At 51.9% G+C, this 12,840-nt stretch overlaps 1 protein-coding gene across 1 annotated transcript; it reads right to left on the bottom strand.

Moving 5' to 3' along the window:
- Positions 1-10,505: 10,505 nt before the first annotated feature.
- Positions 10,506-12,356, bottom strand: SOX14 (SRY-box transcription factor 14). Its single transcript, XM_014852068.3, has one exon. It carries the CDS (start codon positions 11,943-11,945, stop codon positions 11,223-11,225), a length of 723 nt encoding a protein of 240 aa, XP_014707554.1. The 5' UTR covers positions 11,946-12,356; the 3' UTR covers positions 10,506-11,222.
- Between the last annotated feature and the right edge of the window lie 484 nt (positions 12,357-12,840).

Genomic DNA, 12,840 nt, shown 5'->3' with positions numbered 1-12,840 from the left:
TGGCCCCTGGCCGTGTCTGCAAGATTTGGAAGCAGCCAGTGAGACTTGGGCCAGTAAGGCTGAAACAATGTAGGCCCAACTCGTAAGAGGGCTCCACCCACAGTGACAAGAGATGCCAATTATCCATTTAGATTCTGCATATTCTACCCATTCACCTGAGGATGGGAAACTGTTGCTGCTTCTCTACTTTACCCCGAAACTCTACCTTTTCTCCTCTTCCTTGGTCTCATCCCCAGCTGTGAATTCCATGGACCCTCTGCTCCCTCCTTTACCCCGCTCCAATGACTCCTTGACTTTATAGGAAGACAGTGAGCATTGGTATAGCAGTTCTACTGTGAGGGCTGTGAGCCCTTGAGCGAGTAACTTAATGTCTCTGAGCCTCAGTTTCCCATGTGAAATAGGGGTAATAGCAGTACCTACCTCCTGGTGCTTTGGGGAGGATTTAACAAGATGGAGTATTGAAGGCTCACACACTTCTTTGCACGGACTGCTCAGTTAACATCCATCTAATAAATGATCGTGGCTCTCTCTCTTATTGCAAACAGAGTGTGTCTCCCAGGGAAGATGGAGACAAATCTTCAGAGTCCTGGAAAGAAATACAATCAATTAAAACATATCCCTAACACACATTTTCTGAAAGAAAAAGTAATCTAATTTAATTCACTAGCTGAGATGGTACCTAAACATGGTTGACAATGTTGGCTTTTCTCTCGGTCACTGATTTCAAAGAGATCAAATCTTACCCATTTGCATCCAATGGACTGTTCTACCCACCAATCCGGGCACAGTCAGTGCCCCTTGGAGGAAAATAAAGTTGCCTGACTTCTTTTTCTGCATCTAAGCCAGGGACTTAATTAAATGAATGTTCTGAGGCTTGGTGCTCAGACTTTGGCTTCCACGCCAGGCAACAGCTTCCCTGGGCTCTGGGAGTCTTCCAGGCTGGTCTGATCATCCTCCCGCTTTTGCATCTTCCAGCATCGTGTATTTCTCCTGGTGAGACAGTGAGAGCTTTTGATGCTGTCCTCCCTTATCCAGGGAAAGAGCATATGAGTGAAGCTGATACCATCAGCAGGGGACTAAAGCCCAGTTACTAGGACTTTCGTGATTAATGGGCAGTGGCATGCCGCTCCTGCATCATCCCTGTCCCACCCTGTTTCCTTGACAGTGGTGTGGAACCTTAGCCTGAGGGTTCAGGGTTCCTCTGGGTTGTGGAGATTAACTGCCCATTCAGAAGAGTAAGGCATTTGAACCATAAAGGGTTGACAAATGCATTCATGAAGCAAGGTCTTTTCAATTTGTTCCCCCCTTATTAGCTAAAGGAATGCTATTTTGACATCTAGGTGAAACTCAGAGTATGATCAGAAGATAGCAATTAATACATATTGCTTTTGGTCTCAATCCAAAGATTTTTTTTTTCTCTCTGAGTTTATACTACTTTTGAGCCCTCCCCAACCAAGAAGAATGAAGTCATAATGGTAACTTTCATTTTGGCAACAGTTTGTCACAAATCAGATTTACCTGTTTTCCTCCAGATTGTCTCATAAGGGGATGAGGGCTCCTTCTCTCACCAGGTTTGATGACTCAGATGTTCATCATTTTACACAATGGTGGATAGTGGAGATAATCTAATTTCTATTTCATTAAAAAAAGAAAAGAAGACAAGAATAAAATGTCCCTGTAGAAAGTCCCCTAAGAGTTGACATGGGAGAGCAAGAGGCTGCCCCCAAAGAGGCAGGCATCTTGGTGTGCCAGGAGAGCACCAGAAGAGGCCACCTGTGGAAAGATGGGGCTATGGCAGAGAGTCCTAATCACAAGGCTTGGCTTCAGATTTGTTATTGGAAATCCTCTTCTTCAAACAAAAAATCCAAACCCACCTCTATCATTACCCATTTCACCCATTTATTGTAAAATATGTTTTCATAAAAGAAATGCTGGAGTAACTTCAACCAGCTGCAAAGGAGCTAAGGTTGTTAATTTGACAGCAGGTTGACCTCCCATCTGATTGCAATCCTCTCTACCTAACAAGCTAGCCATGGACACTCATATAATTGCGTGATACACTTGGAGTTTCCCGAGCCTGTGGTAACCAGGCAGATCTGAACCCAGGTGCCAGCTAGAGCTGCCACAGCAGCAGACAGGGAGTCATTTGTATTTACACCTTGTTTGGGCTCATAGTAGTTCAGAGTGTAACCCATTTATACAAACATGTGAACAGCTCACTGAAAACCACAAGTATATTAGGACAGAGAAAAGTTCAGCTCACCTCTTCTACAGAAGACAAACCTTCAGGCCTTCAGCTTTTCTCTTGTCAATTCCATTCTAAAGATAACTCAAAGCAAAAGGATTCTTCTTATTAGGTATCACAAACATTTCAGGGAACCCAGGAGGTAAAAGACAATGTTAAGGAGAAATTCTAAAATGTCTTAAAAGTATCCTTTTATCCAGCTGCTTTGTATTATAAGCACTCCTTCCAAATGAATCTATAGAGTTTGAAGTAAGGAATATACACGAGACAGTTCAAGTTCAAACTGTTACTCCTTTTGCTTGATGTTCAGTTTATTTGGTTAAAAATTAGATGGGTAAGAAAATGCATTACCGCAGGAGGAGGCGAGAGCAGGAAGAACCAGACACGATGAAGAATGGTGTTGATAATTTATGAAGACCTACGAAGGAAATTTCTCATCTGACAGCAGTATTCACATTTCAAAAAGGAAAACTAAACAAGAGGAGGAGAAGGAATAAGAAAAGGAAAAAGACCTAAAGAGTTAGTCTTCAGTGTGGAGAAGCTTCATCCTGTGAGACTGCATTTACAGTTTTTCTTACTTGTGAAAACCATCATCAGATGTTGATGGTTGTCTTGTCCTCACTTAGACCTGTAAATCTCCAATCATGCATTTGGCTGACACTGAAACAGGGCACGACACTATATCACCCCCTTATTTGGGTGAATATGGAGAAAGCGTCTGTCATGCTGGTCATCATCTTTGATTCCAAGAAAAGTAAAACCTAGTCTTAAATTATCTTCTCCTCCACTTGGAAGCCCCCAAATGACAGCACCTCTCATTTCTTTCTTGATATATGCAAATTTTACTACACAATTATTTAGACCTGGCACTTTTTAACACAAAAGATGTGATGCTGCTCATACCTTGACCAAGCAGAAGATCCTCAGGGAAATGTGAACTTGCTCGTACCCATAACAGCTATTTTAATGAAACAATGCCTTATTGACCCAACATCTGACTACACGTAAGGATTCGTCCTTTGGTACATTTCTATGTTACAGAAAGGTTTTCAACTGATAAATGTCTTTCTTCTGCATGCATATTTTATGGAAAAATAATTGCATATTCTCTGCATATAATCTTCCAGGCACACTACATGTGTTCAAACGGCAGCAAGAATGAAGGGTGAATATGGTTAAAATTTTGCCCTAAAATCATAATGTTAAATTATCGGGGATACTTAAAAACAACAACAAAACCTTTCCTCTTCACCTATCTTTACCTACTTCATCTCAATCCCACGTTATTTTAAAGAAAGAAAACTTCATTGCATATTCTAGTAAAGTGTATCAGTAGGAGAAGGTTTAACAGCCAGAGAGACTGTGCAAGGAGTGAGAAAGTGAATTGATGGATGGATGGTTAAATGAATATAAATGAACTGACACCTTTACAGGAAAATAACATTTCTTTTCTTTTTTTATTCTATAGATCAGTGGGTTTTGTATCTGTAATTCTTTCATATCAGCAAAGAGGAAATAAACTCTCATGTAAATCATTTCCCCCCATCTGGAGCATATTAAAACCATGCCTTTTTTTTTTTCTTTTAAGCAGACTCTTTTCTCCCTATTTGCTTATCAGTTCATCCACCATTACATTTTAAATGAAATTGCAAGACCCTTGTCCCTCCCCCAAATTTCAGCCTGATGTAGGAAAGTGGGAAGCAGACTTTTCTTGCTTTAGAATAGTGACCTAGATTCAATTACAGATAGACCCAGAAGAGAGAAGTGACACCTCACAATTTCCTTAGAGGTCTTGAAAAAATTAGAAATCCCAAAACAACACTTAATGGAAAAGAATCTGTTTATTTCCCCATTCTTCTGTTTTACTTTTTCTCTGCCTTAATTGCATTGCTTTGGTCCACTTAATTGTTCTTGGTCTAGCATCACAATAGGTTTCCCACGGGATATTTAGAAACATAAAAACGGGCATTTCAAGGAAATTTCTGAATTTGGTTTTTGAGAGTGAGTCTACATATGAGTGAGTGTAATCCTGCAAACCGAAACCCGAAAAAGATAAAAAATAATCTCATAAAAGGCGTACTTTTTTCCTTACGTCCTTAAAAAAAAGCAAACAAATTACATTACAAAAAGCACACCTATTGTAATTGCATTGCGACAAAGCATTGAACGGAAAAAAACAAAGGCATACATATTTTACTGTTTTACCAATTACTGTGGGAAAATGTGGTCAAAAGAAATAGAAAGAGGGGAGAATCCTGTGATTCTGCTTATTGACTTTTATCACTAAATTAAGCATATAAATGACCTGAACGGGTGGCTTAGTATATTAAATTAAAAAAAGAAGAAGAACAATGATTCTCTCTTCCTTTTCCCTCCCTCTCTGATCTCAGCCTGAAAGGAGTCTCGGAGAGATAAGACAGATGGGATTCGGTCTGCGCTGCTCTGGTAGGTCCTGCTTATGCCGGAGCGGGGAGGCACTTGCCTTCTACGCAGGATTTCCGTTCCGGGTTTACAATAAGCGGTCTCAAGCGGGGGCACATTCCCCGCCACCTCCACCTCTCCCCAAACAAAGGAGTCAAAATTGCCGGTCCCAAGATCACTGCGCCTGGGAAGCTTTGAGGTGCGTGAGTGCTAGGCTCGCTGCTGTGGGCAGGCGTAGACGCCTCAGCCCTCGCCTCCGGTTTGGAGCCACCCAGCGTATGAAGAGGGCAGAAGTGGGCTCGCGTCTATGCGGGTATCCAAAATGAAAAAAAGCCGCAAACTGGTCAGAAGAAGTCCGGGGTCAAGGTGCAGAAAACAGAGAAGGGGCGCCGCCTTGGTTCTCTAATCCCCAAGGATGGGTTTTCCCCGAGACGTTATTTCGGATCCTGGGAAACAGGCCTCCGCTGGGCGTTGACCGCGGCATTGGGGATGTGGGTGCGCGCGCGGCCCTGAAGAAAGGGTCCCCCGGGCCGCAGGGGCTTGGGGGGGGGGGGCGGGGGGAGGGCAGCAGGAGCCCGACCCCGGGGGAGCCGGTGGAGGATTGTTTCATTTCAAAGTGAAAATCTGCAGGCTTTGGGAAACGATATTCAAAAAAGTATATAATCTCCATATGCCGCTCAATGGAGGATCCTCATAATTTACAGCGGCAGATAAGGCTAGAGGGTGTAATAAAAAATCTGAAGCCCTCCCCTCCCCCTCGCCGCCTCCCCGGAATTGCACCTTGGGCAGCGGAGCAGAATCCGGAATGTGAACTTCTCCCGACATATGTTTCCCGCAGATAAGTAAACAATCTGGACGTGAAATGGAAATGGTAATTAATGCAGTAATGCTGTTACACCTCGAGTGTGCAAATCCCATTGACTCTCCGCGCCACGGGGGGTGCCGGGCTAACGGCGACCAGCGGCGTGCGCCTCGGCCCTCGGCTCCCTCCCTTCCCTCTCCTTCCTCCCTCGGTCCCCGGGCGGGGCGTCCGGAGAGCCCGCGGGGCCTTGGCCCGGCTACTGGAAGTCGGGAGCCGCTTAGCGGTTCTCGGGACGCTCGGCTCTCCGCCCTCCGCCAGCTAGGCGGGTGCGCTCCGGCGGAACCCAGCGTGCGCCTCAAGCCCACCTCCGCTCGTGCTCCGGGAAGCTCTAGCGCCCGCAAAGCCTCTGGGCTCAGAGGTGCGGCTGGGCCCCGAGGCACCAGGAGAGGTTGAGCTCTCGAGCCGGGAGCAGCAGACGGCTCTGAGGCCTGGAGGCCGCAGGGGCCCCCGCGCCCTAGTGCGGCCGGTCGCCCCGCACGGGTCCGTCTGGTCTGCTCTTTCGTCTCATCCCTACTCTCGACCGAGTGCGGCCCGGCCGGCTGGCAGAATTTTTCTAAGGTCGCTTCCATCCCTGCCCCGAAGGCACGGATCCCATATAAACTGCTGCTCCTCTCGATTCGAAAGTGAAAAAGTTTGGAAATGGCCACTGGCCGCCAGAGTTGTGCAACTCTTCCACTTTGTAGCCGGGAGAAAACTTGCGGATTCCCTTCCGTCTCCGTCCCATCTGGGCACCTGCTCCCTTCTCTAACTCAGATCAAATTCTTGGGACCTTTTGGGGATCGGAGAGGATGCCCAGCGCAGGGATTCGAGCGAAGAGGACAGAGAACCTGGGGATGCCGCCCAAGAAGGTCCCGGGCTCGGGGCCTTTCCCGCTCCCGAGAGCGCAACTACCACACCCGGGCCCCAGGAACTGGCCAAGAGTCCGCGGCTGACGGCTTAGCCGGACGCAGTACCGGGGACTGGGGGAGGAGGGGGTGTCGAGGCTCCCTCTTTTCCACCTTCACTCCCCTTCCCAGTGCCGGGGCGAACACCACCAAGCCTCGGTCCCTGGGCGCGCACAGAGCCGGGATTAGGCGGGAGCGATGGCGAGTCTCTCGTTCCGCGTCGACACCCTAGGATTTCCAGCGGCCCCCACCCCGACTTCATTTTTTTCTTAGTTACTCAGCAGCAGCCCAGCGCCAACCCTTCTTGGTTCTGGTTCCAGGACAAGTCCCATCCCCGTGGCGCCAAGAAGAAATCTGCCCAAGTCGCGCTCCCACAGTAGGGTCTGCGAGGGTCTCCAGGGCCCGGGCAGGGCCAGAGGCTAAGAGGGCGCGCGCCCTCCGCGGAAGCATGAAGCACTGGCCCCGGCATCTCCTGCACCCAAATCTAATGGGCCCCTTCTGCCTCTGTCTTTCTTCCTCTCTCCCCCTCGTGCACACGCACAATCAGCTCAGCAAATAAAGAGATGAGAGTTCTTAACGCGAATCTTGTGAATTACGTGATATTCAAATTCAAATGACTTGAATTGCATTGTCCGCTTGAACAATGGTGACAAGGCCTGAGCTGGGGAGGAGCAAAGGAAACCGCGGTCCTCGAGGACAGTCCTGGCGCCACCGCTCGCCAAGTTTTCCGGGCGCTGGCAATGTCGGATCTCTGCAGAGAGGCTGCCCACGCGGGAGATGCTTCTCTAGATGGTGCAATGTAATGAAAGTCCCCTAGGCCTCTCCTGACTGAAATATCACCCTGCTTTAGATGACCGGAGATCCCCGGAGGTTATCTAGATCCTGTCTTAAAATGCAAATGTTGGGGGGGGGTCTCAGATGTCAGTCAGTCACACCTCAGCATGATTTACTCTAAGTAGCTGATCTTTCCTATCTAGAAAGTTAGTGGTTCTAAGGAAATTGATATTTAAGTGGAAAAACTAGAAAACTGAAGGGAATTAAAGGTCTTTGGAGTCGGATCCAAAGCTGGGGAAGCGCGTGAAAAGCTGCAGAAGCTCTTCACGAGAGGCCAAGAGTGGAAAGGAGCCAACGATCCTGCAGCTCCCAGAAGATGTGCCCAGTGTGCCCCTGAGCCAACTGGCTGCCAAGGTTTAAAAAAGAAAGCCTAACTAAAACCCAAACAACTCTGCCTCTGCCACGCCAGCGCCTCCCGCTGCGGTCCCAAGCAGAGTGTTGGTCAGGTCTCCGCGGTCCCAGCAGAGGAGAGGTGGGGCGAGCGCGGCAAGCATTTGGGTCAAATTGTTTTGTCCCCTGGAAGCAATCGCACCCGCAGGAGAGAGGCCCGGGCCCTCCCTGGAGCCCGGAAAAGGCCGGGACTCCGGGGCTGCGGCCCGCGCGCCCAGCGCAGAGGGGTCTCGGGCGCCCCGCGCGCCCAGCGTTGGCGTCCTCCCGACGCCGCCGAGGGTGTGCGGAGGGCACCTCGCCCTGCGCTCTGCTCCGCGCGGCGCGCTCGGGAGAAGCGGCTCTCCTCGGCTCGGGCGGGCGGGGCTCCTCTCCCTACAGGTCTGCTTTAATGATTTTCTTGAAAGAAAGAGACAGTTGTGAGCAAACAGGTTTGACAGGGACTGCCCCCTCCCCACACCCCCAGGGGATTTCTTTTTGTCTGCGCCTGACTTCAAAGTCAGTCGGCGGCCCCTGTCAGCGGCGTGACGGGGAGGAGTTCGGCGGTTTGTCGGGGCGGCCCTGCGGCCCGGGGCGCGGAGGCTGGGCGGCAGCAGGCCCCTGCCGGCGAGGCCGGGCCGGCCCGAGGCGGGCAGCCGGCTGGACACAGCCCGACGGGAAGGGGGGAGACCAGGTGTGGCAGGCAGAAAGGGCCCGAGGCAGGTCTGTGGCTTCAGGTCCCGGGACCTGCGCTGGGGCCCCGCTCTCTGCGGCTAGAGAGAAGTCTGTCACCAGCCGCGGGCACACGGCGCCTCCTCACTACTGCGCAACCCGGTTTCCCGGACCTCCCTTCTCGGTCACCAGGGCCGGGAGCAATCTGGAAGCTTGGTTTCCGTTTTTGAGCTTCCGCCGCTCGTGCCCACCTGGTGCCTCTTCCCAGCCTAACCCCGCCCCGGAGTCGGCTGGGCGCGAACCCCCGTTGGGGCGGTGCGCGCGGGGTCCCCCCTCGGGCCGGGGCACTCGTGCACGCAGGGCGCTGGTGCGCCGGGCTCTGCGGGGCGATCCCCAGACCCCTGTAAGTCTCATCTTAGGAGATGTTAAGGGACACTGAGCTATGAGGGAGATCAGAGCGGCTGACAGGACTGTCAGTTGGGGTTATATCAGACGGCGAAACCGCGGCGCCTGGGCTCTAGGCCTCCTGGTCTTCCCAGGGGGCGGGAGGAGGGGCCTTCCCGAAGCGCCCAGAGCCCCCAGACCGGACGGCCACCAGAGGCAAGTCACTTCCTAATTGTCTCGATTTGTAAGAGGGTTTTGTGATGCTAAGTAAGCGTGGCGCAGCCCGCCCGGCCTCCCCCCACACGTCCCCCGGCCCGCCTTTGTTTACCTTCGTCTGATCGCTCATTTATTTATCTATCTATTATTTATAGGCGTCCCCTCTTATTCAGCGCCCGTGTATGTTAATTGTGTTATACCATTTAATTCTAACATCGGTCTCAAAAGAGCTCTTAATGAGAAAAGCATATACAACACGGATCACTTTGCTATTCAGCTCAGCCAGATGGACAACTGCTAACTTTTTTTTTCATAATGAAAATCCCCCTTTGACAAAGGGGCTCGGATGAATAGGCTCCAAATAGCACCTCAAACACTTCTAATTGTTTTGAGGACAATATGCTAATCCGTGGGTTTCGGCTTTGGTGTCTGTTGACAACGTTTCCCGTGCACTTCCAGCCACCGACTCCTTTGCAAACGGCAGAGGCAACCGCGCAAATCCCTCAACAGCGGCAGAAAGCAGACAAGCCGTCAGGCTGCCCCCGACCCCCACCCCGCACCGGCTCGGAGCCGCGGGAAAGCCCCCGACCCACAGAAAAACACGCAGGAGCACGGCTTTGGCGGGGAGACCGGAGGCGGGTAGAGGGGTGGGGGAGCACCCTTGGATTTTGAGAACAAGTTTCACAGAGTTGTGTTGAAAAGCATCAGCAGTTCCTTTCTCCCCACGGAAAACAGCAGTCTTCAAGCTCACATTCACCCAGCCGGGAAAGAAAAGGGCTCTTTTTCTGGTTCGTTAAACACTAAGGGCTATGAGTTATTTAATTTTTATGATTTTTTAAACTCCTTTATGTGATTTTTTAAAAAAACTCCTTGCCTATCTCCTTCCTTTTCCCTTTGCTCCCGCGGGGTCTTAGTAAAACGTCTCCCACAGCGCGCAGCTGGGACCTAGTTTTTCTGCGTTTCTGAGACTTTTATTTCTTAACTTAGGAACCAGTACCGAGCCCCAAATCCCCAGAAAAGCCAGCAGCAGTGTTTTCAAACACCTTAAAAAAATCGATTCCACTGATTTCCCCCCATGTATTGAACTAATTAAACACCCACCGCAGGACGGGGGGCTTGGCGCGCAACTGGTTTCCAGTAGACTCGGCGCTTCTCTCCATTCCTTTGGAGTTTGGTTTAAGAAAAGACAATACACCCAGATCTCAGAGGTCTGGGTCAGCCTTTGTCTTAGTTCATTCGCTCCTTGAAGTGGTCTGACCACTTTGTGAAGAACGCACGGAAGGAGTGACGTCTCAGGGATGAATACCTTTGTCCAGCCTCTAAAGGCAAAAAGAGGATCCAGAGCGGCAATAGGGGCAACTCCCAGACTCTGGGCCCCCTTGCCCCCGGCCAGCAGGCCAGCCACCTGCTGCAACTATTAGAGTCACTCCATGCACTCTCAGACTCGGGGCCACCGACCCGCGGCCCCAGACCTGGCCTCCTGACTTCAGATTTTATGCACGTCAAAGGTTACTTTTTGCAATGACAGATTGTCTTTATTCAAAACGTCTTTGTTCAACAAATGAACAGTGTAAGGAGGTGAAATCCTTCTAGGTACATTTCCAAGACATCGTCAAAACATTTATGACCATTTAGGAGGTTTTTATTCTTTTAATTTTTGTTCACTTTCTACTTCCTGACTTAACCTGACATTCTGTCTAAAAGTAAACTTAGGTGTCTAGGAGCACTGCTTTATACAAAGTAAATAACCAGGTGGGTCCTTTTGTTTTACCTTTAAAGAAGCAAACACTTATCATAGCATGATTTTAAATAGAAATGTTTCCCTTTTTTGTAGTTTTAAATTTGTAAGCCTTTTCCCCCATACATGAAGAGCAAATGGCACCTAGTTGTGTCTGATGGCAAAACACAGAGACACAGCTAACTCTTATCTTCAGGGTGCAGAAGAAAAAATATATATGCATATTCTAGATATAATACCAAGATCTGGGATTTCTGGAGTCCAAAGCCCATCAGAGGAGAGAGAAGGGGACATATAAAGCAAAACTGCCTACTTTTTTTGTCCAAAGGGGGTACAGTCGGAGATTGGTTTGGGGGCAGTGAGGGTAGGGGCAGCTGTATAGCTGTCATAACGTTCACAAGTTTCTGGCACCTGTCTGCGCCTTGGGTCCGGGAGGACGCCCCTACCATCCCCCTGGAAGAGAGAAGCAGAGTCTGGGGTAGGGTAGGGGGCGGCGGCAGGGCTGACCCCGAGGCGTCTGCAGGCCCCGGCTAGGCGCAGAGGTCAGGGTGCAGACCCCGCTTCCAGGCCGCCCTCCAGGTCTGGCGGCCGGGCTGGGGGTTACATGGCCGTGGCGTGGGCTGACGAATAAGGGTCTATGCCAGTCTTGGTCATGCCCGGGAAGAGGATGTAGGCGACGGGGGGCTGCAGGGTGGAGGCAGACCAGGCGGTACAGTTACAGGGCACCACGTAGCCCGGGTTGGTGGGGGACGGGTGCGTGTGCGTGTGCTGGCTGGGGCAGCTCAGGCTGCCGAAGGCGCCGTTCTGGTAGCCCAGGGTGGACGCGTAGGGCAGCGCGCCGGTGGCCAAGGTGTGGGGCACTTCACCCATCTTCTGGATGGCGCTCGAGCTAAACTGCGCGGGGTCCAGCAGGGAGTAGGGCGCCGAGGCGGGCGGCAAGAAGGCCCGGGCTTTCTCGGGCGCGCTCAGGAGGCCGTCGGAGGCCCCCACGGGCAAGCCGGCCGCCTTGAGCGGGTCCGTGTCGCCCAGGTAGGGCAGGGGGAAGACATACCTGTCCTTCTTGAGCAGGTTCTTGGGTTTGCGCCGCGGCCGGTACTTGTAGTCAGGATGCTCCTTCATGTGCTGGGCGCGTAGCCTCTTGGCCTCGTCGATGTATGGCCGCTTCTCTGCCTCGGACAGAAGCTTCCATTCGGCGCCTAGGCGTTTGCTGATCTCTGAGTTGTGCATCTTGGGGTTTTCCTGGGCCATCTTGCGCCGCTGGCCTCGGGACCATACCATGAAGGCGTTCATGGGTCGCTTGATGTGGTCTGAAGGTTTGGACATGGTCCCGGAGGCTAGGCGGGTGGGGGTGGGGAGTGCAGGGGCTCTGCAGGCGAGCTTGGGCGCGGTTGTCTGTCTGCCTGTGCGTCCGTCCTGAGCTGGGGGCTCTGCGCTCCCCTCGCCTCCGCACTGCTGAGGGGAAGCCCGAGAGAAGCGCTAACCCCTCAAAGTTCAGCTGATCATGCCAGTCTCGGCACCCAGGCAGGCCCCGGGGGGCAAGTGCGGGCAGGAAGGGTGGGGGAGGAGAGGGCGGCCCGGCTCGGGGCTGCCGGCACCGGAGGCTGGGGCCCAAATCCGGGAGTCTCTGGGATTAAGTGGCCAGGTAATTTGCTGGCGGGGCCAAAAAGCTCCTCCTTCTCCCCCTCTCCACCTTCGCCTTCTCTGGTTCTCTTCTCTCCCGTGTCTACCGCCTGGGCTCCCTCCCCCTCCCGTGGCTTTCGCGGAGCTGCCTCCCTTAGCACAGCACCTGGCTGAGAATGCGGGGAGGCTGGTGAACGAGAGCCAAAAGCGGCGAAGTTCAAAGGCGAGGTGGGCCCGGGCGGCACGCACTCTGACATAAGCGCGGGGCGGCGACTCCCCAACCTGGGCGCCAATCAGCAGCAGAGAAGGCAAGGGGGCGCACCTGCCCCGCGCCGGCGGAGGAAAGGGGGAACGCGACTGGTGGGGGCGGGGTGAGGTGTGAGGGGGAGACAGAGAAGAGCGAGCAGAGCGGCCAGCTGAGGACTGGGGACTTGGCTTCCACATTATTTCTGGCACTGTCAACAAATAAAACTCTTAGTGCCTGTTTCCTTTCCCGGTTGTGCAAAGGAGAATTGGGACTTCGAATACAGAGACCCGGGGAAAGGGCAGCAAAGAGAGCGAGCCGAGGGTGCGTGTTGATAAATAGGACAGCCTCGCC

Source organism: Equus asinus, chromosome 21 (genome assembly GCF_041296235.1).
Source record: "Equus asinus isolate D_3611 breed Donkey chromosome 21, EquAss-T2T_v2, whole genome shotgun sequence".
Taxonomy (NCBI): Eukaryota; Metazoa; Chordata; class Mammalia; order Perissodactyla; family Equidae; genus Equus; species Equus asinus.
The sequence above is the reverse complement of the archived record's forward strand: the minus strand, read 5'-3'. Positions and strand labels throughout refer to the sequence as shown.

Bases quoted from the DNA above. Each gene is read 5' to 3' on its own strand.
- SOX14 (XM_014852068.3), bottom strand. From the start codon at position 11,945: ATGTCCAAACCTTCAGACCACATCAAGCGACCCATGAACGCCTTCATG.